A 25179-nucleotide genomic window follows, 5' to 3' on the forward strand; every position below is an offset into this window, starting at 1 on the left:
GTTTGGGACAAAACTCTGTTGTTTGCGACACTTTCAAGCTCCCTGGGTTGAAATCGTATGCCAGAGTAACCAAATATGACAAAGCTGGTTTTTTTTTTTCCCCTTCTTTCTCTTTGGCTGTCTCTTTCCCTGTGTTCAGAACAAGCGCGAGGTGGGTGGGTCCCTTCTCTGTTCAACCTCGTGGTTCATTATACGCCCACAATGTATATAATGGACAGAAACCACAAATTATTTTCTTTCGAGTTGCAGCCAGCTCCCAGAACATCTCAGGGTTCAGAAATGTGTTTCTCTTTACCGTCTGCATTTTAACCTTGGTGACGAGACCCCAGTGCCGGTGGCTTTTGCATGGCATGCTAATAGACTGTGTGGGGGACTTGGCTAATTGAAACCAAGGTCTGTGTTCGTGTCGCCCGCCCATGATGGACTCAGGACTAACACGAACACAGGCTTTCTCCTGTCTTGAGATTTGTCAGCCTCGAACAGACTCCCGCCAGCCCCAGAATAACTGCAGACCTCAAGTATCCCTGGGAAATTGGAGGCTGAGCGCTCTCAAGGAATCCTTCCCACCCCAAAGCAGAGCTGCCTCTCCCAAGGGACCGAGAAGCCACAATGGGGCTATAACACTCTTGTTTCTTTCTTGCTACACAAAAGCTAAACCTTGGGAAAGTGACCTGTTGCAGGGAGAAAGACCCAGCTATAGAAAAGCACACAGCGGATGGGAAGAGAGGAGGCGCCCTCTGCTTCTCCTGTCTGGTTGGAGTTTCCCCGCAGCTACACTGCGCGTTCATTTCTGTGCCTCTCTGTCAAGAACGTGTGAGGAGAGCGCTGAGGTGCGGGTTGAAAGTGTTCCCCCTTGACTTACGACAGAGCTCCTATGTTATCCCAGAGCCCGGCTGGGCGCTATGGTTTTTGACCTAAATATGGATCGTTCTGGAATGGGATAAATGATGTCATGCCATCAACAGTATTTTTGAGTTGTCAAAGATAGACTGGGCGGTCCCAAAGGGACTCATGCGCGTCAGGGATTGGCAGTCAGCGCTCCCTCGAATAGAAGCCCATCCACGAGCCAATTGCTGTTAGTTCAGATGAGCTCAGCTCCCTCCGTATATGAGGAATCAGCTCATAAATGCCTGGGTCTCAGTGGTGAGCTGTGTGGATGTCCCAAGGCCTGCCCAGGAGGGGCTACATAGTGGGTTAACTTGGGCCATCTGTCCTTCTGTTTGTTCCTTCTTGACCTCCCGTCATGGGATCCTGGTAGATGCCTCTTGATAGAACTGACTTCCTTTCTGCTCAGCTTTCCCACCCCACCCAGCTATGTTGAAGATTTTATGCCGTGAAGAAAGGCTCTGGGCCATTCACTGACACGTCACTGTGGCTCTCTGCCGGACCCTCCAGATGAGCTTCCCTGTTTGGTTTTGCTTGACTGGTTACCTGGGCAGGAAAACCGCTCGTACTTACTTCTTCGTGGTGCCAGTGTTGCCCCAATGATAACAGAGAATCGTTTTATTGACTCCCACTTTAATCAGGGGTTCAGGCCGTGCTGCCCGTAATTAGTTTCCGTTGCAATTAGAATTTCGAAATTAAATTGGGATTGATTGCCTGATAACAAGGCGGAAATGCTGCTCCAGTTTGACCACGCTCGCTGCTTCCCTTGGCGTGAATGTCTCCTACCCCAAAATAACACTGCGGTAGCCATGGTAACTTTCCGTTTGGTCTAATCCATATCATCTCAGGAGAAAGCAGGGTGTTATTAATAGTGTTGGTTGTATGGGAAGAAAACTAAAAATATGAGAGTTCCTTGGTTGCCCAATCACACCGTTGCACTCTGGGAATAAGATCTTATTTGCACAGGCCTTGCAGGATTTAAGATGCAGTTAGCAGCCTCGTGGACTTGTACACAAAGACCCTGGGAAGGAATGATGTGGGAGGCCGAGGCAGAGAGAACGATCAGTGCTGAACATACATTGCTGGCCCTCCCCAAGGGAAGGAGAGAGAGATGGTCCAGCCAGGCCGAGCATCTCAACTCTCACAGTTGGCACCCATTTCAGGGAAGGGACTCTTCAGTCTGAATGAAAAAGAAAGTCTTTTGCTTAGGCCCATCCAATGGGCGGAAGCTGGTAACAAAGAAATACCAGACCGATGATACCAACAAGGCACACTCAGATGCAACATTGGATGTAACCCTGTCTGTGTCCATGTGCAAAACTTACCTTTTAGGTGGCTGGGCCTGGGAATGGGGGTGAAGTGTTAAATGGCAATTGAGGTGTAAGTCCTGACTTCAAAGGACTTGCCCCAAGAATGCTTAGAGCGTGGTGTCGTTACTTTTAACAGGTTTCCCAAGGTCTTAATTTTTCATGGGTTGTTTCCCCAGAATAAGTTCTGTGAACTGGGCAGGGTGATAGTTTGCCTTTTCAATAGAGGAGAGGCCGCACCTCAGAAATAGCCTGTCCACCATCAGTCTGTGGGGCACCAGGAAGGGGAGCCAGATGTCCCAGCCTTGAACCTAATAGTCCTTCTACGATGCCGTATTAGGTTACTTGACGTCTGAACCAAGATGCTGTTGTGTATATTAATACTTCATTTTGCATTGCAGTTGAGAAAGAACAGCATGAGCCTTTGTTTTTAGAAAAGATTTCAAGGAGGATATTGCATGTGTGTGTGCATGTGTGCATGCATGCATGCATATGTTTAGAGGGGATAATTCTTCAAAACACTACTTTTAGTGACTCAGGATTTAGATGGATGAAGGCATTCCAGTCTGGGTGAACAGCAGGTTCCATGGCTCCAAGTTGTAAGTGGCATTAGCAGAAGCACCGAGGCCAGGCCTGGTCAGAGCAGAAAGCTCACGGGAAGGCTCAGTTCATAGCATGGCGGGGGAAAAGCGAGGAGAGTGAAGAAGAATGCTCTCTCCGGCCTTGCCCTGCCAGGAGTTCACTGACAGCGGAGGCAGGTTTCACCTTGCTCACATCCTTAGTTCAGGATGGGGTTGTTGATCACGGTACCGTTGTGCTCTGGCCTTTGCCAGTTGCTTTGGCCCTAAGCAGTTAGGACCCAGTCTCGACTCAGAGGAAGGTTTGGGTCCGTTTGGAGAATGTGCCCCAGTGCTGGACAGGAGTTTATTGACAGGCTGAAAGGAAGCTTCTTTTGTCAGAAATTTGGTGGACGGCGCCTTGGCTCCCCAGAGGACGGCGCCTGGTTGTAGTCTGTGCTGGAGCAGGGAGCAACAGTGAAGGACTCCCTGGGGAGACAGGCCTCTGCTAAGTCTACAAGAGTGAACAGAAAGTTTCCTGAGAGAGGAAATGACAATCTGGGTTGAGGGAGGAGGATCCACAAAAGCCTACACATAACAACCAGGTGTGGGCAGGGGGCCAGCCAGTGGCAGATAGCACGCTATGTTCTTTCAAAAGCGGCAGAAGCACTTTGGCCAGGAAGGCATGGAAGTCTTCATTTTAGAGGCTGGCAATGGAATCCCATTACTTCTGGCCCCTTGTCTCTGATGATTGATATTTTTACCTATGGGAGGGAGGGAGAGTAAGAGAGAGAGAGAGAGAGAGAGAGAGAGAGAGGAGGAAGAAGAAGAAGAGGAGGAGGAGGAGGAAGAGGAGGAAGAGGAGGAAGAGGAAGAAGAGGAGGAAGGAGGGAGGGAGGGAGGGAGAGAGCGCTAATTCTGAAACTCACTGCTGTACCCAGTATTTGGTCAAAAGGAAAAAGCAGTATGATTGTATTGGAGAAACCTAAGAGACAGAAACTACCACGCAAGGGTCGAAATGCTGCCTGCCCAAAACAGCATCGACAGAAAGGTGGGATATAAAGACTACGTGGATGAAAGGACCAGAAAGGTTTGGTTAAGAACAGGCCATTAAGTCCAGTCCAACGGTCTTGTCCATGAGCTGCCATAGTTGTGAGGAATTGTGAGTGCAGACTTTCCCACACTAGGACTGAGCCATCTTTGCAGGTGTTAATCACCGCCATTATAGTCAAAAGATCCCGAATTGTGCTGGGGTGCTTCATTTGGATTAACGTTCTCTTGTCCTTCCTCCCCGGGTGGGTGGGGAGATTTGGAGCCTACTGAATCCACATTTCAGCTCAGGAGATCACACTGGCCATCCGTGGAGTGTCAGGTCCCTGGCACTGGGGTTCATTTGAAACCGCCTTCCTCCTGTGAAGAGTAGGGGAGTGGTGGTTCCGCTCGTTCTCCCTGTAGCTGATCCTTTGGTCTGTGTTACCTACATAGCCTGAGGAAGAGTGACATTCTGGCGATGACAGTGGCCTTTGTCCTGGTGCAGATACATCATCTGTATGAACTGCCAATGGTGAAAAAAAGCCACGACCAGGAATCTTTCCAAGTGACTCAGCCCCTCTCCCCGGTGGGCGCTTGTTGCTCATTTATGCTACCAGACCTTAAACTAAAAAGGCCAGCATACTTCTCTGTAAAAAAAAGAGCCCTTTAAGTGCATTCCATTGGCGTCTGGGAGCTGTGGGGATCTGGCGTCAGTATCAGGACATGACTGGTAGAGGCTGTGGTTCCAGTGTTCCCCAACTAGCCTTAGAGTTTAGGTCCCAGCCAAGGGCTTCTTTTTGCTGGAGAAACTAGAGGGGAATCAGGGAGAGGGTTGGGACCCTGGGAATATCTGTCTGGAGATTAGCACCTGCTGAACTGCAAAGTTGGGCTGTATTAAACACTGTGATGATACCAGAGAGGTTGAAGAGGGAGTGTGTGTGTGTGTGTGTGTGTGTGTGTGTGTGTGTGTGTTGAGAAAGAACAATCTAGAACTTTCAGTGGAAGTGGAGAAGACTAAGGGTAGAAGAACAGTAGAGAGGCCTCTCTGCCGTGGCCAGGGTTAGAGGTCATCAGGACATAGCAGAGCCCCAGGCTCTGAGGTTTAAAGCCATGGCCGAGGATGACCCAATGCTGCATTTTAACTGACAAGTAATTTGAATGTTCTGGCTAGAGAGGAAGAAGTGTGTCATAGGGCTAGATGCCACAGCAGCATCTCTGTCGTCAACTGTCATAGCCCCAGGAGCTATTGTTGCTCTGACTCTGGTCACGAAAATGTGCCGACTTACTGTCTAGCTCATGAAACCCATAATCAGTATGTTAATTTTTGTGACTAAGAACTTGCCCTGGTTTCTGCTGTACATACGTGCACACTTTTATAAAGATGGTTACCCGTAAAGGCATGACTACCCCAAGTCCTAGCTTCTCACTGCGGGACTTGAGGAAGCATTGGAAGGCTCACCTGTCCCTCCCAGCTCCACTCATCCCCTGCATCTAGACCTAGAGTGTACGAGGGGGACAGGGCTGGGTTCCCACCTGGAAGGAGCCTCTCCATGGCTGCTGGGGACGGCTTCATAGCCAGTTCTTTCCGTACCTATGGCAGATAGAAAGGAAGGAAGACAGCCCAACACAGCTTATTGTGACACCCTAGAGGTTTTTAATGCCAGCCCTGGCCAGAGAACTTCCCACAAGAGGTAACAGTAAGTCCATGCGTGTGAGGCCGAAAAAAACCATCAGTCTAGAGCTTTGAGTGAAAAGTGGGGTGGGGGGGGTGGAGCTCACTGGCATATGTGCTGGGAAAAGGAAGGACACACCCCGCTGAACAGCTGGGGTGAGGAATGGGGTGAAGGTTTGCTGGTTGCTCTGAGTGTAGGCTGAGTGTGTGGAACAGAAACAGCGTCTCTCCCAACACAAGCCCCTCCAGGCTCCTTTCGGTACCCTGTCACTGATCAGCCCCTTTCCCAGGGTCGTATACAAGTCAAACACAATGGGTGCTGTCTAACTGGTTGATTGGAATGCCCCTGCTGCACTTGACCTTGGCAGTTACTTCTTCCAGAAACTTCTCTTCCAACCTCCAGGAGACTGCTGCACCCTCCTTGATCTCCTGGCTCCTTCTTAGCCAGTCCCACACTTGGGGTTCTTTCTAGTTTGCCTCTTCAAAACCAATATCCCCAGCTTTCTCTTCATACTGTATCCCATTTCTGAGGTGGAAGTTGAGCAAGGTTCTTCTAATTCTTGGAGGATCCCATGTTGTGTCTAGTCAACCTATCTCCACAGTGCCCCACAGCCTGGTGAACAACCCCATTCAGATACACGGCAGCACACCGGACTCTCCGCTTTCTTCGGAAAACCTGTTTGCCTCGCTCTTGGGTTTCTATATTGGCTGTGGGTGACTCATGCATCCTTTCAGGACACTTAAACTTCTTTGCTTGTTCACTTTCCGCATGTAATCAATCGCCAAGGCTTCGCAGCAGCACCTAAACATAGCTCTCGCCGGTTTCTTCCCGTCTGTTTCCACCACCACTGTGTTAATTCAGGCCTCATTATCTCTTGCCAGATTTCCTCACTAGCTTCCCAACTGGCCTCCCGAGCCTTCAGAGAACGTTGACGTTTCTAGAGGAGGCGGTGCGTTCGCATAGTTGAACAGATCTAAGTGCTAGGCTCTACAGGGTCCTATCTTGTTTGGCTCAAAAATCTCTGCAGCTTCAACATATTCCTGGTTCTGGTCAGGTGGGCCTTCTGGCTGTCAGATGCACAGTTCCCCCTCCAGACTGTGAGCACATCTATTCTGAGGCTGCGTGAGCTGGTGGAAAGGGGCACCTAGAAACAAGGGAAAGAGAAATGCCCGATCCATCTCACTGGGGAGTTGGATCAAGAATATCTGACCGGTCATCTTGGGACATACTAGCCTCATAAACTTTGAGCTGCTTCTAGAAGCCCTCAGGGACCCCTAAGGGTTCTGTACCGGCTAAGCGTGTCCAGTCATATTCTCTATAGATATTCTGGATGACTTTAACCCTTCTAAGTGTCGGGGAACCCTGATTTCATTAAGTCCGATCAAATCGTGAAACACGAGGCCCCAATCGCGCTTCCTCTTGTGACGTACAAAGACTCTTACTTGTTGTTAGTCTCCAGGCACATTATGTGGCTGTGTGAGATCTTCGTGGCATTGTGTGGAGTGTCTTGTCCAAGTGAAAATCCCAGTTCTCCGTTTCCTTTCACAACAGCTAGAGGTGTTGTGTTTTTAACATAGCTAGTAACCAAGACTAGTGGGTGTCGAGTGGCCTGAGCTCCTCTGGGAAACAGAGACCTTTGAAGTGACGGGTGAGTTACATCTTGAAAGTAGTGGAGTTGCTACAGAGTCTGATGCTGTCTTGTGACTAGCATTTGGCTTTCCTGAAGCCTACTATGCACTGAGCCCTGACATATAATGTTCTATCCCAGATGAGAGCTCTAAGGCAGTTATTCGTCATGGTTCTATCTTGGAGAGAGAATTTGGAAGTTGTCTGTCCCATACCCCACACTAGAAGACTCTCGGAATCTCTCCCTTTTCCTCCCTGTGTTGGCACATCTCAGTTTTGCTTCTAATCACATCTCCCAGCGCCTTTCCACTGTGATACATTCCACTGATTCATCAAAACTCCATCCATTCAAGATGAATTAAGAAAAGGATGGTGTTAGAATTAAGTTGATTTTGATTTTCTGACATTCCTTCCTGAAGGGCAAATAGGACATCTATTTTGGTTAAAAGCTATGCTCCAACTCATTTATAATTTACAGTAAGATGTTGAATCGATGAGGTTAAATTGCCAGTGATCAAAAATTCTGGCTCAGATCTTATACAGTGAGTTCTGATCGTCTGGTCTTCAAACCCTCTCGCCATGGCCCACCTCAACCCCAGTCTGTGGTTTTCCCTGCAGAACTTTACTGAACACTGCTATTTCTGAATGCAAATCTCACTGAACAGTGAGTGATGTCTCATTTATACTGTCTCTTTTAGCACACATGTCAACCCCGTATGAGAGAGGAGTATTCTGGGAGTCTCTGGAGGGCACTGTGAAAGGGACCAAAATGATTTAGAGGGCATTTCGTAGGCCAAACTAGTACTCAGCTTTTATTTCAAGCCCATCATGTCATCAGCCCATTAAATGATTAAGTGCAACCAAGTGACCTTTGACCATGGCTGTGGCACTCTGGTTTTCTCCATGGGGATCAGAATGCAGGGCTGCCCCACTGAGTAGTTCCGGTGCCGACCCCACTTCCGGCTGCTCCAGAATTCATCATCTAAATTTGATGCAGATAGAAGGTCCCTGCCCTGCTGGAGCAGAGCAGTGTGTTAACAAACGGCCTTTTGAAAAAAAAAAATCTCTTCGTTTTATTGGTTAACAGACTAAGGTGAGACACCACCACCTTGGAACTGAGCGCTGAGTGGCCCAGGGTAAATAACACTTTGTCAAAAGTAAACCACTCATTTGGCACGCCTTTAGGGGCCAAGGTGGAAGGAGATCTTAGAACAGATGAATTCAGTGAGCAGCTTTCCCGGTGCATAGAAGAAATAAGCTGTGTTTGTCTCCTTTGGGTTTGCTGCGTTTTCCAAAGCTTAGCTGCCCCAGTCTTCAATCTAAAATCAGTCTCCTTCAGTTTAGGGGAAAAAAAGAGGGGGGCTTTTCAGTCCCTTGATGTTTCATCAAAATAAAACTGAGCAGCGAAAGCAATAGCTTCCTGATCCTGCAGGGTGGGAACGCATAGAGGAGACCTTGCCCAGAGGATGAGCGTGGATGAAAGGCAGAGCCATCTAGCATCAAAGGGAGCCGTGGGCTCCGATCGGAGCGACTCTAATGTAATTAGTTTGGATGTAGGATTAAGTTCCTCCTTGCAGGGTGCTCTACTTCAAAACGCCAATCCACAAAAATTGCAATTAAATTAGTCTCTTTAGTCCGCACACGGGAGCGGGAGAATTTTAATGAGTGTTTCTCGGAATCTTGACAAGCAGAGAGCTCTGTAGAGGGCCTCTTCTTGGTTCCTATTCACGGTGACGGAGCCTCTTTGATAAGGGTTTGATAAGTCTGGGTAATGAATAATCTCTTGGACTTGGGCTCTCTGGGGGTTTTGCCGGCTTTCCTGTCTGCAAGAGCATCCGATGGCCCTTGTAATCAACTGTTCGTCTGCGAAAGGGAAAATCACGTACAGCAGGGAAACGAAGCATCTTCATTTAACTGAAAATTGCAAATCAGTTTTTAATGGTGCTGGAGTGGGAATCTGCTCTGCGGGGTGATAAATTGCCTCGGTTGAGTTAGAAAATGGGGAAATGAATGGTGAGAGCCCGTCTGCAGAATCTGTCCAAGATGATGAGGTTCTCGAGGATTCAAAAGAGCAAATGATGTTGTCCAGGTGCTTAAATGTCAGCAGCACATCAGTGAAAACAGGTCACTGAAACTTGTTGAGAGTTTTCAGGGTGTCTTTCCAACTGATCCCTTTCTCAGAAGGGGCCAGAAACCTCCACTGACTTTATAAAACTGAGCATCTGCAGCACCACTGGCCAATTTCCAAATGCCTTGTCTCCTCAAAGAAACAGTGACCACGTGGTAGAAGGCGTGAAGTCCTTTTACCATGCCATTTGTGACCCTCTCACATCTGGGGAGGGAGAGGGCAGGTCCAACAGACACACTCAGCAGGGGTGTAGAGGGAGCACAGCAGGGGTGTAGAGGGAGAATTGGAAAGAATGGCTCAAAAATACGGGCCTCATCACTAAATGTTTGGCACCCAGAGGGTGACAGGGCCAAGGGATATGGCCATACGGTGCCCTTGGTGACTTACAATCAGGCACCCTTTCCTTACGGCCCTCCATTGCCATCTGACTGGCAATGGTTGCAATCAGTAGACAACTCTGCCCTGGCCCCATGACCAGCACACGCTTCAGTGCCATGTCACTGCACTGCCCACATCTGGAGTCACGGGCCAAGCTACCGTGTGCCCATGGGGCTAGAAGAGGCAGGGATGCTTTGGGGCTTTCTGTAGTAAACAGTAATGGAAAATTTGAATTTGTTCTTTTCCCTCTTTGGATTTTTCCTTTCCCAAGTTAATTGTCGATTTAAGTAAAAGCTTTGGCATTGATCACCATTATGAACATGGGAAGCTTCTGGTCCATAGAGTGGCTGGCACACCTGTTCTAAAAGTAGGAGCGGTGACTTCCTAGCTGCCATGAATTATCTTTGTATTTCATCTCTTTATGGGGACAGGGTAGATGTGTACATGCCATGGCACATATGTGGGGGTTAGAGAACAGCTTGGGGGTGTGCATTCTCCCCTTCTACCATGTCAGTCAAACTCAAGTTGTCAGGGTTAGGGATAACTTTCTCATCTGAGCCCCATTGGAACTCCCTTGCTAAGTTATAATAAAAATATTGTAGGTAAGCCTCAAAGGCAGCTGGTGTCCATGAGGTGAAATAAGCTGATATTGCTCTCACACATATACACAGTCACGAATACTGTCTCATTCTCTCTGTCCTCCTTCAGGTTGGTACGTCCAAGGGCTCACACTAATTAAAAGTTGCTGGTCCTGAAATCTGTAGAGAACAGGATCTCTTTGGGCTGCGGGTAGAGCTAACGCTTAGGAAATTAGTTGAGATGTATTTGTTTGGGGGAGTTTATGATCCATTCAGGCAGGGTTTCGATTGTAAAATACCATCTGGGTCTTTAAAAGTCATTTATGGGGCTGGAGAGATGGCTCAGCTGTCAGAAGCTAGGCAACGAAGTCGTTGATGTATATACTTTGGAATTTGGCTTTCAATTTAGCCTGTCTGAAATTCAACAAAAGACGGGGTTCTAAAGAGCTAGGTTTCTGAATTCTACAAGGAACATGGTGTTTAGGTGGGGTTCCTGCATGATGATTGCAAAGGCTGTGCATTTCCGAGTGATTTGTGGGTCGGCTATCCAAGACACACGTTTGGGGAGGGTTTAACTGATTCCTGGATGTTTAAGACATTTGTCGGGGATAGCAACGTTCTTTGTCATGTCACATTGGGTCTTGCAAGAGTTCAGAGAATCTGAGATGGGGGTCTGCCATCTTGAATCTCTGCACTTGGGTGGTCCAGCACAGCATCCACCATGCCGCACAAGTCCCACCTGAGCCCTGGGGAGGACCGATTTCACTTAGAAATCAGACCAGTTTTACACGATGAGCTAGAACTGCAGTCAGACTTGTAAATTCGTGAGCATAATTTCTGGGTAAGATTGCTTTAAAAACCTGGCCCATGGAGTTGTTTGGTATAACTCGATAAGAGGCCTGCACTGTTGTTGGCGACTCCCTTACTCTAATAGGCTGTTCCAAGACTGAAGAAAGGAAGCTTTGTGTGAGATCCCGGATGGCATTCTGGGTGCTGTGGCCTGATACTCTGAAGTAGACCAGAAAAGCCCAGCCGCCTGCCTGCTTGTGTGTTCTCCAGTCTTCTCCCTTCCTCCTGCCTCTCCCTCCCCTCTTTCCCTGCATGCAGTTTCTTCTCCTTCATCTTTGTTTCTAGTAATTTAATTTCCAGTCTTAATCATAAAATGAGTGAATGACCAGAAATTTATCTTATTTGAGAAAAAAATTTTCCGTTTTTTCCCTCAACTAGATGTTCAAGGCCCTGAAGAAGGCACAGTCTCAGTTTTGTGCACATCCCAACACTTTCTTGCACTCTTGTGTGAGGCTCTGCCATCTCATGTCTGTGGCCTCACGAGTCACCTGGGGCCAACTGGATATACGTGTTAAAGTTGAAATTTGTAATTCGGGTGTTTATCATGGAGGATGGGTTCTTATAAGGGACCAGCTTCATCTGCATAGACAGACCATTTACTTACTCTGACCCCAGGTCCCAGGAATTGCTGGCTCTGAACTTGAACAGACTAAACGACGTTGTGTCTAAGTAGAGATTAAGTCGTCTAACAGCTGGTTTTTATTTTTTTAATTCTATTAGAACTAATTTCTCAGAGGCCAGAGAAATGGCTCAGTGGATAAAGGCGCTTGCTGCCAAGTCTAACAACTTGAGTTTGATCCTCAGAACCCCCATGGTAGAAGGAGAGACCATATTATCCTCTGACCCCCTCCCCCACACATCAGTCAATCAATCGGTGTAACTGAAAAATATTTTAATAATTTCTTAAAGGGCAGATTGCTAAAACTTCCTGGTGGGTTTTATTCATAGGTTATGTTTTAATATTTTGGTTAAAAAAAAACCTTTTCATGTCTGTTGCTAAGAGTCATCTTCGAAAGAAGTTTCTCATTGCACATTGGTTTGAGTGTCTGCCTGTGCCACCTGCAGAACTGGGTTCTTGTATTAGGTCATCCTATGAGGTGAGATTTCTCACCCCTGGGTGCCAAGAAAAAGCTCATGTGCCTAAGGTCACTTGTCTTTGACCCGCCTGCAAACTCTCTTCTCCAGAGTCCTGACAGAAAGGCTACCAAGTGGAAGGGAAGGCGAACAGAGGAGTGCAGTGCCTGTCTCGTCAAGCAGCGCCTGTTCGGGGGCAGCTGTGTGTGAGGGGCTGGGCCAGGCTCTGGGACCCAAAGGCAAATGAGACCCGGCTGGCTGTCTTCCATGAGGATTAATGTCCTGAGGGCCTCTCCTAGAGTGGAGTTCTCCACCTTAGAAAAGCGTAAGCTCCAAGCCCTTCCCACACCTGTCTAGCCCCCCTCTGGCTGTCTTCCTCCAGGAGTCCAGCCGAGATGCACAGCCAGCAACTCCCCAGGTGTCACTCTGTCTTTCCATCCACACTACTAAGGCACAAGAGTGGGGGGGCATAGGAGACAGTGTATTTGGGGAGCCATGGAACAGGGTTCCATGCATGAGAACATATGTTATTTAGGGGGCCTATTGGGAGAAAGCTGGGTTTTATCCATAGGTGACTATGAACCCTTGGAGAAATGTCCAATATTTCCCTAGGCCTCAACAACCTCAAGACCCTGAAAATTGTATGCAAATTTGTGGGCTCTTAGACCCCCACTTGGTTGCTGAAGCCCACCTTCCCTATCAGTAGTCCTCTGTCAGTATCCTCGGTATTCGTGACCCTTCCGTGAGCTGGGTCTCCTGGCAAGTTCAGAGCTGATCCCAGCAAATTAGCAGGTTCAGCTTACAGCAAGGCTGCGGTTTGGCTTGTGGAGCTGTAAGGAGGATGGGATGGGACAGGATGGGGTCTGGGCCTCTGGCCCTCGTGGACACAAGCCCTAGGGGTTGCTTTAAATCCGTTAGGGGTGAGACTGAAAGGATCTCATGTCTGCCTCAGCCTGGTGCAACTGTGATGAAAAAAAAAATCTCTTGATATGCGTCCTGTGACATTGTGGGTGGCAGATTGAAGGACTGAAGTCAGGAGGTGGAGAAATCATAGGCTGTGGCTACTATAGGTGTTTCAGAACAAGAATTGAATTCAAGTCGGAAACAAATCAGGGTTTGTTTTGCCTTAACCAAAGGTAGTTCTGAAGGTCATTTGGGTAATGAGGTCAGAGATGCCAGCGGCCAGCTGTGAGTGTATTTACCCAGATGAACCTCGGAGCCTGCCGCTCACGGTCAGGACTGGAAATGGAGACTTGAACATGCAGCATGCATTTCACATGACTGCACTGGCCTTGTGCCTCCCAGCCTTCTGCCATTGCAGGAGATTTGATCGCTCTAAAGTGCCTTTGTGTACTTGGTCCTTCCCAGGGAGAGGCAGGCTTTCTGTCTTTCTGTCTTTCTTTTTCTTTCTCTCTTCCTTCCTCCCTCCCCCTTTCTTTTTGTTTTATTTGTTTGTAATGACATCCATGGAATAAAGAGCTGACCCTCAACCTCCAGTGCCAGGTCCCCTGCATCTGAACCCTGTCTTTCCTAATTAGAGCTGCATTTGTCACAGTGAGACCCAGCTCGTACTGGCTAAGTCACAGGGGATTTTACTGTCTGCTTTAAGGGTTTGTGCTTAGGGACTTGCAGGTCACAGGGATACCAGTCATCTCTTGTCTCCCTTTTGAGCACTGATTTCATCCCCTCTGACACATTGGTCCTTCTGGTATAAAAAGTGTGGAGGTGAAGTAACTACCAGGCTCCAAGTCTCATGGCATTTTCACTAGCGTGAAATAGGCTGTCTTCTTCCAGAGTGGACGAGGGGCTCTCTCCCAGGCAACCAGTGATGGCCAGAATGACTCCTTACCACAAGCCTGGAGTGGGGGTGGAGCTGTCCTTGGGGATGGGGTTGAAGGAATGGGAGGGTGGGCTGGAGGGTAGGGGTGGGAGAGCTGGAGGCACAGGTATAGATCACACGCATTGCTCTACCCTTGCGGGTTTCAGTTCTTTGTGCCCCAACCCTAAACCTCTGGGCCACCACGTTCCACTACTCATTATCTCCCAGAGCTAGGGTGCCCGGCATCTCCCTCCCGTTCTCTTCCAGTTTTGTTTTCGAGACGCAGTTCTTATACGCTGGCCCTCCCTTTCACCCCACCCAGCGCTCTGTGGAAACTGTCCTGAGAACAGCTCCAGGCCACAGTGTTTCTCATTTGGACACAGGAGAAACCCAAAGACAAAGAACTGGAGAAACTCACCCAGGCTGCAGAGCTGGGAGAGGCAGGGATCGTATGGCAAGGCGGTTGGTCTGTCCCCAGAGCGTGGTGTTGGACTGGTGTGAGTGTGTGTACATGTGTGTGGTCTTCCCAGAAAATGTCCCTCTCTGGAGCCTCCATCCCCTGCTCCTAGTTCCCAAGTGCCCTGCCAGTTCCTGGTGATTTGTACAACGTAAAATCCTATGGGAATTGAACCTTTCCTTACAGTCAGGGATAGTCTTAAGCAAATATTAATCATAATGCAGATGCTGTCTTTCTCTGAGTCTCCTGTCTCCTTCACAGGAATGAGTGGCTGCAGCATCCTCTGGGGGTTTCTGGCAGAGGCCTCCTGCGCTCCCTCAGCTGCTGGCTGAGTAACTTACTTTGCCTGCATGTCCAGACCCGTTCTTGGGTTTGATTTGAAATGTAGGCTCCGGGGCTCATGCAGGAGACCCATGGCTCAACTCTTCCCAGGCTGGATTAGCTTTTCCTTCCTTGGAGAGCTGCTGAGACATGGGTTTCCACAGTCACGGAGGATCCCAGCACATCCTTGGAGCTGGCTCTGAGCCTCCTAAATCTGTTTTGCAACATCTCCTGGACCCTGGCTATTCCGGCTCACCAAGACCAGACTTGTAAGGTGTGGGGGCTACAGAAGCGTTCTTTGTACCGTTAGAGTGAGAAGCATGGTTCCCCCAGCCACGCTCAGCCAGCTAGTATCAGTTCTGGCTGAGGAACTGGGCTGTGGCAAACTGGCCATGAGCTCTGTCGAGAGGGTTGGCAAAGCTTGAGGCAGGACCCTTTCCCTGACTGCTTCCTTCCCAGACTCCAGCCTCTCTGAACCTCCTGCATCAGACCCCAGCATGAAGTCTGCTTATTTTCCAGATCATTATCACAACAGCTAGCATTAGTGCTGATTCCCCTGCCAGTGTCTTCCAAGTCCTTACAGATACCCACTCATTTGGTCCCTACTAACATTATGTGGCATATTATCCCCACTTAGCAGTCAGGGAACCTAAGGTTCTTCGAGGAATTAATGTCCCTTGTCCAAGACCACACAGCTGCTCAATATTACTGTGGCCTCTGGATTGAGGTGGCCAACTGGCCCATGTTCTTGAATGCTGTAACATCTGTTAACATCAGGGTTACTAAGACACCAGTGGTAGAGCCATGTGTGATGGCGTATGCCCATAATCCCAGCACTTGGAAGGCAGAGGCAAGAGGTACGGGCCTTCAAAGCCACCCTTAGCTACACAGTGAGTTCAAGACTAGCCTGGACCACATTAATCTTGTCTTAAACAGCAATAACAAAATGCTAGTGATTCAGAGTCCCCATAAAAAACATCCATCTATAGTGATTTATGAATTTTCTAGCCAGTCTTCAATCTAGCTGGACAACTGTGGGTCTCACTCACCCTGTCCCTCTGTTCCCACATCAGCTTTCTGCATCTTAGCTCAGACACTGGTGCCGATGGTGGGACTTGGGTGCTAATTTACACATGGGTCTGGTAGAGGGTAACTTTGACACAGGAGTTAAGAACTCCACTTAAAATCAGGCAGGCCGCGGAGTTGACGATACAGGTCCCGCCTACCTCCATCCCGTAGGACTGTGGATGGTTTCAGCTCCTAGAATGAAGTCGGAGGTCTCGTGGGCAGAATGCCCTTGATCCAGAGACAAGCTTCTTTTCTTAGGCTGTTGAGCCCTACATATCTGTGGTTGGTGTCCATGAGAGTCAGAGCCTATACCAGGCCACCATCTGCTTCCCCCTCCAGACAAGATGGGGAGGAGTGCCCTGAGGTGCTGTCCTCCAGATGTGGCGTGGCTGCTGCACACATGAAGGACGTGGTATAGTGGCTGACACATGAACCCACAGCGGCTATAGTTGCCAAACAAGACCTGCACAAAATTAAACATGGAGGGCCAGCTGTGGTGAACAGACCTTTAATCCCAGAACTAAGGAAGCGGAGGAAGGTGGATCTTTGAGTTCAAGGCCAGCCTGGTCTACAGAGTGGGTTCTGGGATATCCCGGGCTACACAGGAAAAATCCCCCCCCCCCTCTCTCTCTCTCTCACACACACACACACACACACTCCAGAAAAGAGAGGAAGGAGGGACTCTCAAGGCCTTATCCCTAACTGAGGAAACATTGACAGTCGGTGGGGGCCGAGGGAGAGTCACTTTGTGAGTATGGCCACTGGTAGGTTCCTCGGGCTCCAGGGGATGACCCAGTACTCATGGGCGGGCACTGGGTTTATTCAGTGAGTAAACAGATAAGTAAAAAGGAGGACATGAAGTTGGTGGGGAAACTTAAATGTGATAGATAGCAGGGTCCTGGGGAGACTGGAGGGGACAGTGAAGGGTGGAAATGACCAAGATATATTGTGCTGCATGAGAATGTCAAAGAATATATAAAAATAGAACATTTTAAAAGACTTTGAGAAACAGGGAAATCAGACTTGCCTTCTAGGATGAAATTCAGATCTGGTGGCTAGATAGGAGTTCGAGCCTGGAGAGAAAATTGTACGGTTGCGGTGCAGTCATCTTGTGAGCGAGAACTGGCTCTTGCATTTTCTCGCTGCTGCTTTCTGTCTGGCAGCGGGAGAGCACACATCACAGGGAGCAGAGTTCGAGGCCAGCCTGGGCTATTCAAGTGCTATCTCCAACAACAAGTTGCATTAATTAATTAATATATACAATTAAAAGTGAAAGCTTTAGAGGGTATCCACTCCCTCCAAAAGTCACCACCTACTCATGTGGTGGCCCTGAGCGGTGATCCTGGGACATCCCTTCTTCAGTCTGAGAGCGATTACACAGGTTCCCTACAGCAGTGTATGACCCGGTTTCAAAGTCTGGTCTCCACCTCAGTTATTGGGGGGGGGCATGACAACACTCTCCTTTCCTCTCCTCTCTGGGTGCCCCGTGGCCTCCCCCATCTCCTGGAGCATGCTATCACAGCCTGTTTGTGAGCACAGAAGCCGAGAGCGGTAATTAGGGACTTTCCTCTAAGGAGTCAGGACAAAAGTCACAGGAGCGCCAGCTGAATTCATAGTTTGGGTAGCAAGTAAGAGTGTGCTGTGCTTTCCGGGAAAACTTGCATTGTAGCCAATGCCTAGAAGGGTGGGGAGGCGGACAGTGGTCTGGATGCCAGGGCCTGGCGAGGAGAACCCAGCAGCAAAAAGGGGAATAGCTTTTGGGGGTGAGCAAATAAACTCTCGCTGGCTCCACACGTTTACATCTTCTGCGTTGTCTCAGCTCAAACCTGGAAGTGAGCTCAGGGTACAGCACCAGGGCCTTGCGTGAAACTGCCTGTCTGGGTGACTGAAGAGCGGTTGGGTTCACACTAGGGGTTAGGCTTCAGTTCAGCCACCTTGAGGGGAAGCCCCCTAAACTATAGGCTTCATGAGGCTTCACAGTAAAAACTGGGGACCAGTTGCTCCTCAAGTTGGTGTGTGGGCCCCATGGATATCAGTGCCCCAGTTTTGTTCTGGCCTTCTGTGCTGTTGTTCCTAGCTATGGCTTCCCCCTCATGGTCTAGGCTATTGTTGGGGTGCTGGCCCTCACACATCACCCCAGAGCTCCCTTTAGCTCTGTGACTCCATTGTCTTTGTTCAGCCTCAGTTCAGCATCTTACAACGAAAAATGTCATCTTTGTATGAATGGTGGTGCGCACAGGTGAAATAAAACCGCCGACAATTGGAAGAAGAGAAAAATCCCCACAGCCAAGCAAAGCCGCAGAAGCCTCATCCTGGGATCTTTGTTCCTGAGGCTTTACTGAGTTCTCTTGAGGTGTTCAGGCCCTGCCTGAGGCCCTGCTCTGGAGAAAAGGTTGACAGAGTTCCTTTCCCATGAAACATAGCGTCCAGCAGGAGCTAAACAGATAATAGACGACCGTCAGTTGACAGGCTGCCTTCTGTACATGAATCTTCAGATGTAGCTTTGCATAATTAATGCCAAGAGCTGCCGGTGCCAAACACCGCTCTGTGAAGCCCATAAGCGTCCTAGACAGTCAGCCTTGCTCATCTTTGATATAAATTCCATCCATCAAAAAGTCCCTCACCAGGACTCGTGGCTCACACCTCTAAGCCCAGCAAAAGCACCGCTGTGATACAGAGGTCAGCCCGGATTATGTAGTGAGTTCTAGGCCAGCCTAGGTTACAGTGTGAGACCCAAACAAAGTGAATGAACAGAACCACCTTTGAATGCCTGTCCCACGGACCTGGGGAAGGAGGAGGGTGGGGGAGAGGAGGAGACGTGAAGGTCCACCCTAAAATTCACCCGCATCTCTCTAGTCAGCACCACGAAGGCTGCACGCAGTAAAATCCTAAATCTGATTTTGCATCGCTTGGTGGGGGAATGTTTAGGGGACTCTCGCCTTCTTAAGCAGCGTGTGAGGAGTAATTCTGTGGTTCTTTAGGCATCTGGAGAACAAGCTGGGGAACTTGGGGCCTGGCCTTTACTCTTCCTATAGAACCCTCAAGGAGTGGTCCCGAAACCCATTTCCTATGCTTGCATAAGCAGGAGGATTCTAAACCCAACCCATCACTAGTGTCACCGCCAACTCTGCAGCCATTGCTGCGCAGTGCTCAAGCTATCTGGGGTGAAGGACCAGTGTTTCACTTAACAACAATAACAATATTCTTCGTTCTTGGTGTCTTAGCTAAGATTTCTATTGCTGTGATTAAACACCATGACTGAGGTAACCTGCAGAGGAAAGGGCTTACTTCAGCTTACACTTCCAGGTGACAGTCCCTCAGGGAGGGAAGTCAAGGCAGGGACTCAAACAGGGCAGGAGCCTGGAGGCAGGAGCTGATGCACAGGCCAAAGAGGGGTGCTGCTTACTGGCGTGTTCATCCTGCTTTCTTGTAAAGCCCAGGACCACCAGCCCAGAGGTGGTACCACCCACAATAGGCTAATCACATCAATCACCAATTAAGGAAATACCCTACAGGCTTGCCCAGTATAATGGAGGCATGCATTTTCAGCTGGAGTTCCCTTCTCTCAGATGACTATAGCTTGTGTCAAGCTGATTAAAAAACAAAAAACCAAATCCCTACCCACCAAAAAAACTAACCAGCACTCTGGGTATAGTGTCTTATACCTGTAATCCCAGCACTTGAGAGGCTGAGGCAGGAGGATTATTAATTCAAGCCTAGCTAAGGCTACCGAGACAGCTTGTCTCAAAGAGGACTGGGGAGATGACTTATTGGGTAAAGCTCTCATCACACAGGCATGAGGACCAGAGTTGGGATTCTCAGAACTTCACAAAAACGGGTTGGGTATGGCAACCAGTTCAGAGGGTAGAGACTGGGAATCCCGAGAGCCAGTCTAACCAAAGCAGTTTGACTCTGAGTTCAGCCAAAGACCCTGCCTCAGTATACAAGGTAGAGCTCAATCACTGAAGACGCTCAGTATCAACCTCAGGAACCTACATGCACACACGTGTGCATCCATCCGCATGTAAACTCAAGCATTCATTCATATGTAGAACATAAGCAGGAGAGTCATCTATAACTCAAGGGCTGGGAAGGTGGCGCAGCCGTTAAGAGTTCCCAGCACCCATCTGTGCTCATAATCATCTAACTCCAGTTCCAGAGGATCTGACGACCTTGTCTGACCTCCAGTCATGTGATACACAGACAAAAATGTAGGCAAAACACCCATACAAATACAACTAAAGCAAATAAAAATAAAAGCTTTTAAAAATCATTTGAACAGTTATGTATAACTCAGACATCTATTACTAGATTGAAGGGTAAAACTCCTCCCTCTGCTTAAAAACCTTTTATAAGCTAACTTAATTCTTGGAGTTTGCCTACAGCAAAAAATAAAAAGGAAAGAAAGAAAAGAAAAGAAAACCAGAGCCTTTGCTACCAGCCTCAAGAACTGTGCTTTTGGCTATCCTGGCCCTGGGGCCCAGGGTCAAAGGCCACTGGGGAACTGCTGTCCTTCCCAGCTCCTTGTTAGGGCGGTTATAAAAGAGAATGAGGAAGCTCCCACAGGAAGACAGCAGCCTGGTTGGGCTGTGTCCCTCACACCTCTCGCTTGGTTAGTTGCTTTGCGAGCGGATGATTTCCCTACCAGAGCTCCATGCACAGGTGAAGACTTTATTCTCTACCTGCAGTTGCATCTGGGGAAGCGAAAGGGCTCGACTCCGCCTCCAGGTCCCTTCTCGAAGGCAGCTTTGGGTCTACACCGGTTTGCTCGGCAAAGCAGTGGGCCAGAGAAGTGGTGGCCACCTCTGGCTGGCTATGGCCTGGCCAGACCCAGGGAAGGTGAGGTCATTGTGGACTCTGTGTTGCAGTTCTCCAAGGAGAGGCACATCATGGACAGGACCCCTGAGAGGCTGAAAAAGGAACTCGAAGAGGAGCTGCTGCTGAGCAGCGAGGACCTGCGCAGCCACGCCTGGTACCACGGCCGCATCCCGCGACAGGTATGCGCTCTGCTCTCCTCAGGCAATGTCGTACTGATGATGTTGTTGGGTCCAGCCCACAGATCATAAAACTCTAGTACATATAGTGACTCAGCTTAGGCCTGGCTCTAAAGAGACCTTGGGAAGAGCCAACAGTGGGATTCTAAATGCATTTCCAGTTACAGAGGAAAGGCCAGCGCTCCTGGGAGCTACATACATGTGGGCAGGAGGCTGCAGCGGCAGTACCAGCTGCCGGAAGTAGGTGGAAGGCTAAGGTTCAGATAATTAACCTCTTGGCCCAGTGGCTAGAGCTTCCTACCATTTGGACCCTTTTTGTGAAGGCAGTGACTTACCTCAGATGACCAGGCAGGTGGCACAGACTGACAAGGATCGGGAGGGAGAGGAATCATCCCAGGGACCGTGGCGCCATGACCCAGGATGTCTTTCATGTGGTTGTCATCAATAATTTTTTAATAGTATAAGAATTGAAAAATAGACTAAGTCTGCATAATTGAAGTGTCCAGTTACCCATGTTTTTTTTTTTTTTTTAAGTGTAGTCTGGCCAGTCATTAGCCAGGGACAACAGGACAGGAAATGAATGTCCAAGTCTACACTGGTGGCAGGCAAATATTGTCTTTGGTGTAACAGACTTCACCTTTTAAAATTGTTACATTTATTCATTTATTTAGTGTGTGTGTGTGTGTGTGTGGAGTGTGCCTCACCACACATGTGGAGATCCGAAGACAGCTTGTGGGAATTCTCTCTCCCTTCCCACCATGTGAGTTCTAGGGATCCAAACTCAAGTCATCAGACTTGACAGCAAGTACCTTTACCTGCTAAGCCATCTTGCCAGCCCAAAATTTACTTTTTTTTTTTCCTAACTGTCCTAGAACTCGCTCTGTAGACGAGACTTGGCCTTAAACTCACAACAATCCACCTGCCTCTGCCTCCCGAGTGCTGGGTTTAAAGGTGTGTGCCACCCTTGCCCAGTTTAGTCCCAAATTTCTTAACACTATCAAATAATTCTTATTCTGATCTTGATTTTTTTGTATGTGTGCATGTATGTGCGTAATCTTAAAATTGATTGTAGAGGGGACTGAAGAGATGGTTTGGCGGTTACTGCTCTTCCAGAGGACCTGGGTTCAATTCCCAGCAACCACATGGCTGTTTACAGCTGTTTGTAACTCCAGTTCCAGGGGACCTGACACCCAAGGCAAAACACCAATGCACATAAAATAAAAATTGAGTACAGGAAATTCAGATAAGAAAAAAGAAAATTCAACTCTTCTCCCCAATTGTCTCCCCTGGAAATAGTCTCTCTATGAATATTTTGGTGCATATCTCCCCAGACCTCCTCTATCAAGTAGGGGGTCTTCCTGCTTTCCGTGGCCCACTTTCTTCACCTAATGATGTGGCCTGGGAATTCACTCCGGCTGTGAAACATCCTCCTGCCCCAGTGCACACGAGTGTATGCCCATCACACAGCTGCACCACAATGTATTGGGTACTTAGAGCGTTTCCAGCAGTCTGACCAGCATCCTGTAAGATAACTACCATGTTCAGACCTATAATTCTTCCTACTGGCTCGATTCCGGGAAATGGAATTTCTATGTGAAAACATATTTTAAGGCCAAGATGCAATTTCAAAGTAACCATGGTAGCATACTATTCTGAGCTAGCAGAAGTATAGCATCACTTGGATGCTAGAATATCCTAGAAAAAAAAAAAAAAACGACATCACTGCTGTCCTTAGTGTGCCGGGAGGATGAACTCAGTAGTGTGCCATCCTGGACTGGTAACTGAAGCCCCTTAACAATGATAACAGTATGCCAGCGTTCTATCCCTTTGACACTTTTAGCCCCTCTATAGGCAATAGCATTATCTATATCTCATAGATGATGTAACCGAGCCACAAAGAGCTTATGTAATTTGTCTGGTGACACATCCAGGACAGAATGTAAACCTTGATGGTCAGCTCTGAAATGACTTACACAGTATAGGTCTCTGCTGTAAACGTCACCATCATAGTGGGTACCTACTTGGGGGTATCCATGGTGTTACAGGCATTGTAAAACTAGTGTTTTAAATATTTTATATATGCAAATATATTATCTTTACAATAACTTTGTGAGATGAGGGAACCTCAAGCAACTTTTTTTTTCTAGCCTCCTAGCAAGTCCAGAACTCACCATGTCATCCCGGGGCTCACCCTGCTGTGCAGATGGGAATCTTAAGACAATGTCTAGGGACCAAAACAGCCTCCTGCTCTTCCTCCCTTCCTGCTTAGAAGGAGAATCAGACCCACAGGGCACACACTCTCCTTTCTTCCTGCTGTTTTACATCTGTCTTGTTCTTGTGACATCTTCCTGACCGCTCTCATTTTAAAGATAACCTTCCCGTCTCCCTTCCAGAGTTTTCTTTCCCTTCACAACACCTGACATATTCCAGTGGCTGTCTGTCCTGAGATGGGAGTGGCTACAACACATAGAAAGTCCCTGAAGAAGGACACTTAGTCACTACTGTGTCCCTAAACCTGCAGGCAGTAGCACTGGGCACGTAGAGGATGGGCAATAAATAGTTGGGGTGTTATATTTTTGAGAGAGGGCTGACCTCCAGCGTGTTATGTGTCCCGGGCTGGCCTCAAGCTGACTATCCTGTTTTAGTGTCCTGAGCACTGGGCTTACAGTTGTGCATGGCCTTACACAGCTGGTAAATACCTCTGGAGTGCGACATTTAACAAACTGAAGATCTGACTGCAGGGGAGTGCTAGGAGATGGCTCAGTGGATAAAATAGTCATCTCGTAGCACAAGAATCAGTCCTTAAATCCACATAAAAACGGGGGAAGGAGAGAAGGGAGAGAGAGAGAGGAAGAGAGAGAGAGAGGAAGAGAGAAGAAAAAAAAAGGAGGAAGAGCCAGGTGTGGTAACACAGGCAATGGGGAGGCAGAGAGAGGCAGATTCCTGGCTTGCTGGCCTAGTGAGACTACTTGGAGAGGTTCCAGGCCAGTGGGAAGCCCTGCCTCAAAAAAAAAGATAGATTGTGTCTATGGCTCGATACCCAAGGTCTCTGCATGGATGCACACACATGGCACACATACACACACAAAGTCTGACTTCTGCTAAACTCCTGAGAAAATATGTTGCCTTTCCTGCTCCTCACCCACTGTTTTGTCTACAGGTATCTGAAAACCTGGTGCAGCGAGACGGTGACTTCCTGGTTCGCGACTCCCTGTCTAGCCCGGGAAACTTTGTCCTGACCTGTCAGTGGAAGAACCTCGCTCAGCACTTTAAGATCAACCGGACTGTTCTAAGGCTCAGCGAGGCCTACAGCCGCGTGCAGTACCAGTTTGAGATGGAGAGCTTTGACTCCATCCCTGGGCTGGTGCGCTGCTACGTGGGCAACCGGCGGCCCATCTCCCAGCAGAGCGGTGCCATCATCTTCCAGCCCATCAACAGGACAGTGCCCCTCTGGTGTCTGGAGGAGCGTTATGGTACCTCACCGGGCTGCGGCCGGGAGGGCAGCTTTACTGATGGAAGGCCAGATGTGGCTAAGAGACTGAGCCTCACCACCACCGGTAGCATTCAGGCTCGGGAAAGCTTGCCCCGGGGAAACCTGCTCAGGTAGGTCTGAGGGGTGCTGGGGGCCCAGCTCAGGCCAAGGAGTTGAGGATATTGCTACCCTCCGTGTGAGTGGGGAGTGTTACAAGGTGTGTGTGATTAGTTCCCAGTTAAAGAGCGTGAAAAGCCAGTGGTGGAACCCGGTGTGTAATGCATGCCTATAACCTCAGGGCTTCAAGGCTGAAGTGGGGAGATTGCCCCAAGTTCAAGGCCTTCCTAGATTACAGAATGAGACCCCGTTTCAAAAACAAAAACAGCAACAAAAGTCACAGGGGCTGAGCAGGGGGGGGGGAGGCTGACCTGAATGTATGGGGATGTTTGGGGGACACTGCAGAAAAAGAGGGGAAGACAGCCAAGGGCCAGAGGAGCCTGGAGGGTTGAGGGCTCAGTCTAGAACAGAGGGCTATGTAAAGAAGGGGTGGCGCAGGGGTAATGGTAGAGGTGTTTGGCAGACTAAGGTGCTACAAAAGCTTGGTATGTTGAACAAATCCTACACCAAAACTGGGCAGCACTAGGCACGGACAGAGGAGAGAGACTAAATGAAGCAAGCAAGTCGGAGAGAGTTTCAGAAGGGGCCCAGGCTGAATGGGAGAATGAGAGAGAAGCTAGGCTTTTGGGGTCTTGGGGGTTGGAGGGAGACAGAGAAGACCGCCTAGGCGACACAGCCGTGACTCTGGGAAGGGGGTGTGTCTTGAAGGAAAAAGTCATTTCATCTGAGGAGGGACCGCGGCTGTGCAGGTGTCAGCATCCAGCAGGGGTCAGTGTTGAGGACTGGGAACTGAGAGCCCAGAAAAGGGTTTGGCTTAGAGAGGGAACTGAAGGACTGAGATTGG

The 25179-nt window shown here is 48.8% G+C and overlaps 1 protein-coding gene across 3 annotated transcripts in view; it reads left to right on the forward strand.

The window, feature by feature from the left end:
* Bcar3 (BCAR3 adaptor protein, NSP family member) overlaps positions 1 to 25179 on the forward strand; it is a 103764-nt gene that overhangs the window by 61937 nt on the left and 16648 nt on the right. For all 3 annotated transcript variants that reach the window (XM_050156381.1, XM_050156458.1, XM_050156546.1), the window contains 2 exons: positions 20621 to 20749; positions 23907 to 24349. In XM_050156381.1, coding sequence (XP_050012338.1) covers positions 20621 to 20749; positions 23907 to 24349 — 572 coding nt within the window. The remainder of the gene's footprint in view (positions 1 to 20620; positions 20750 to 23906; positions 24350 to 25179) is intronic.

The sequence above is a fragment of the Alexandromys fortis genome, unplaced genomic scaffold (genome assembly GCF_014885135.2).
Source record: "Alexandromys fortis isolate MF-2015 unplaced genomic scaffold, M_Fortis_MF-2015_v1.1 scaffold_19, whole genome shotgun sequence".
Lineage (NCBI taxonomy): Eukaryota > Metazoa > Chordata > Mammalia > Rodentia > Cricetidae > Alexandromys > Alexandromys fortis.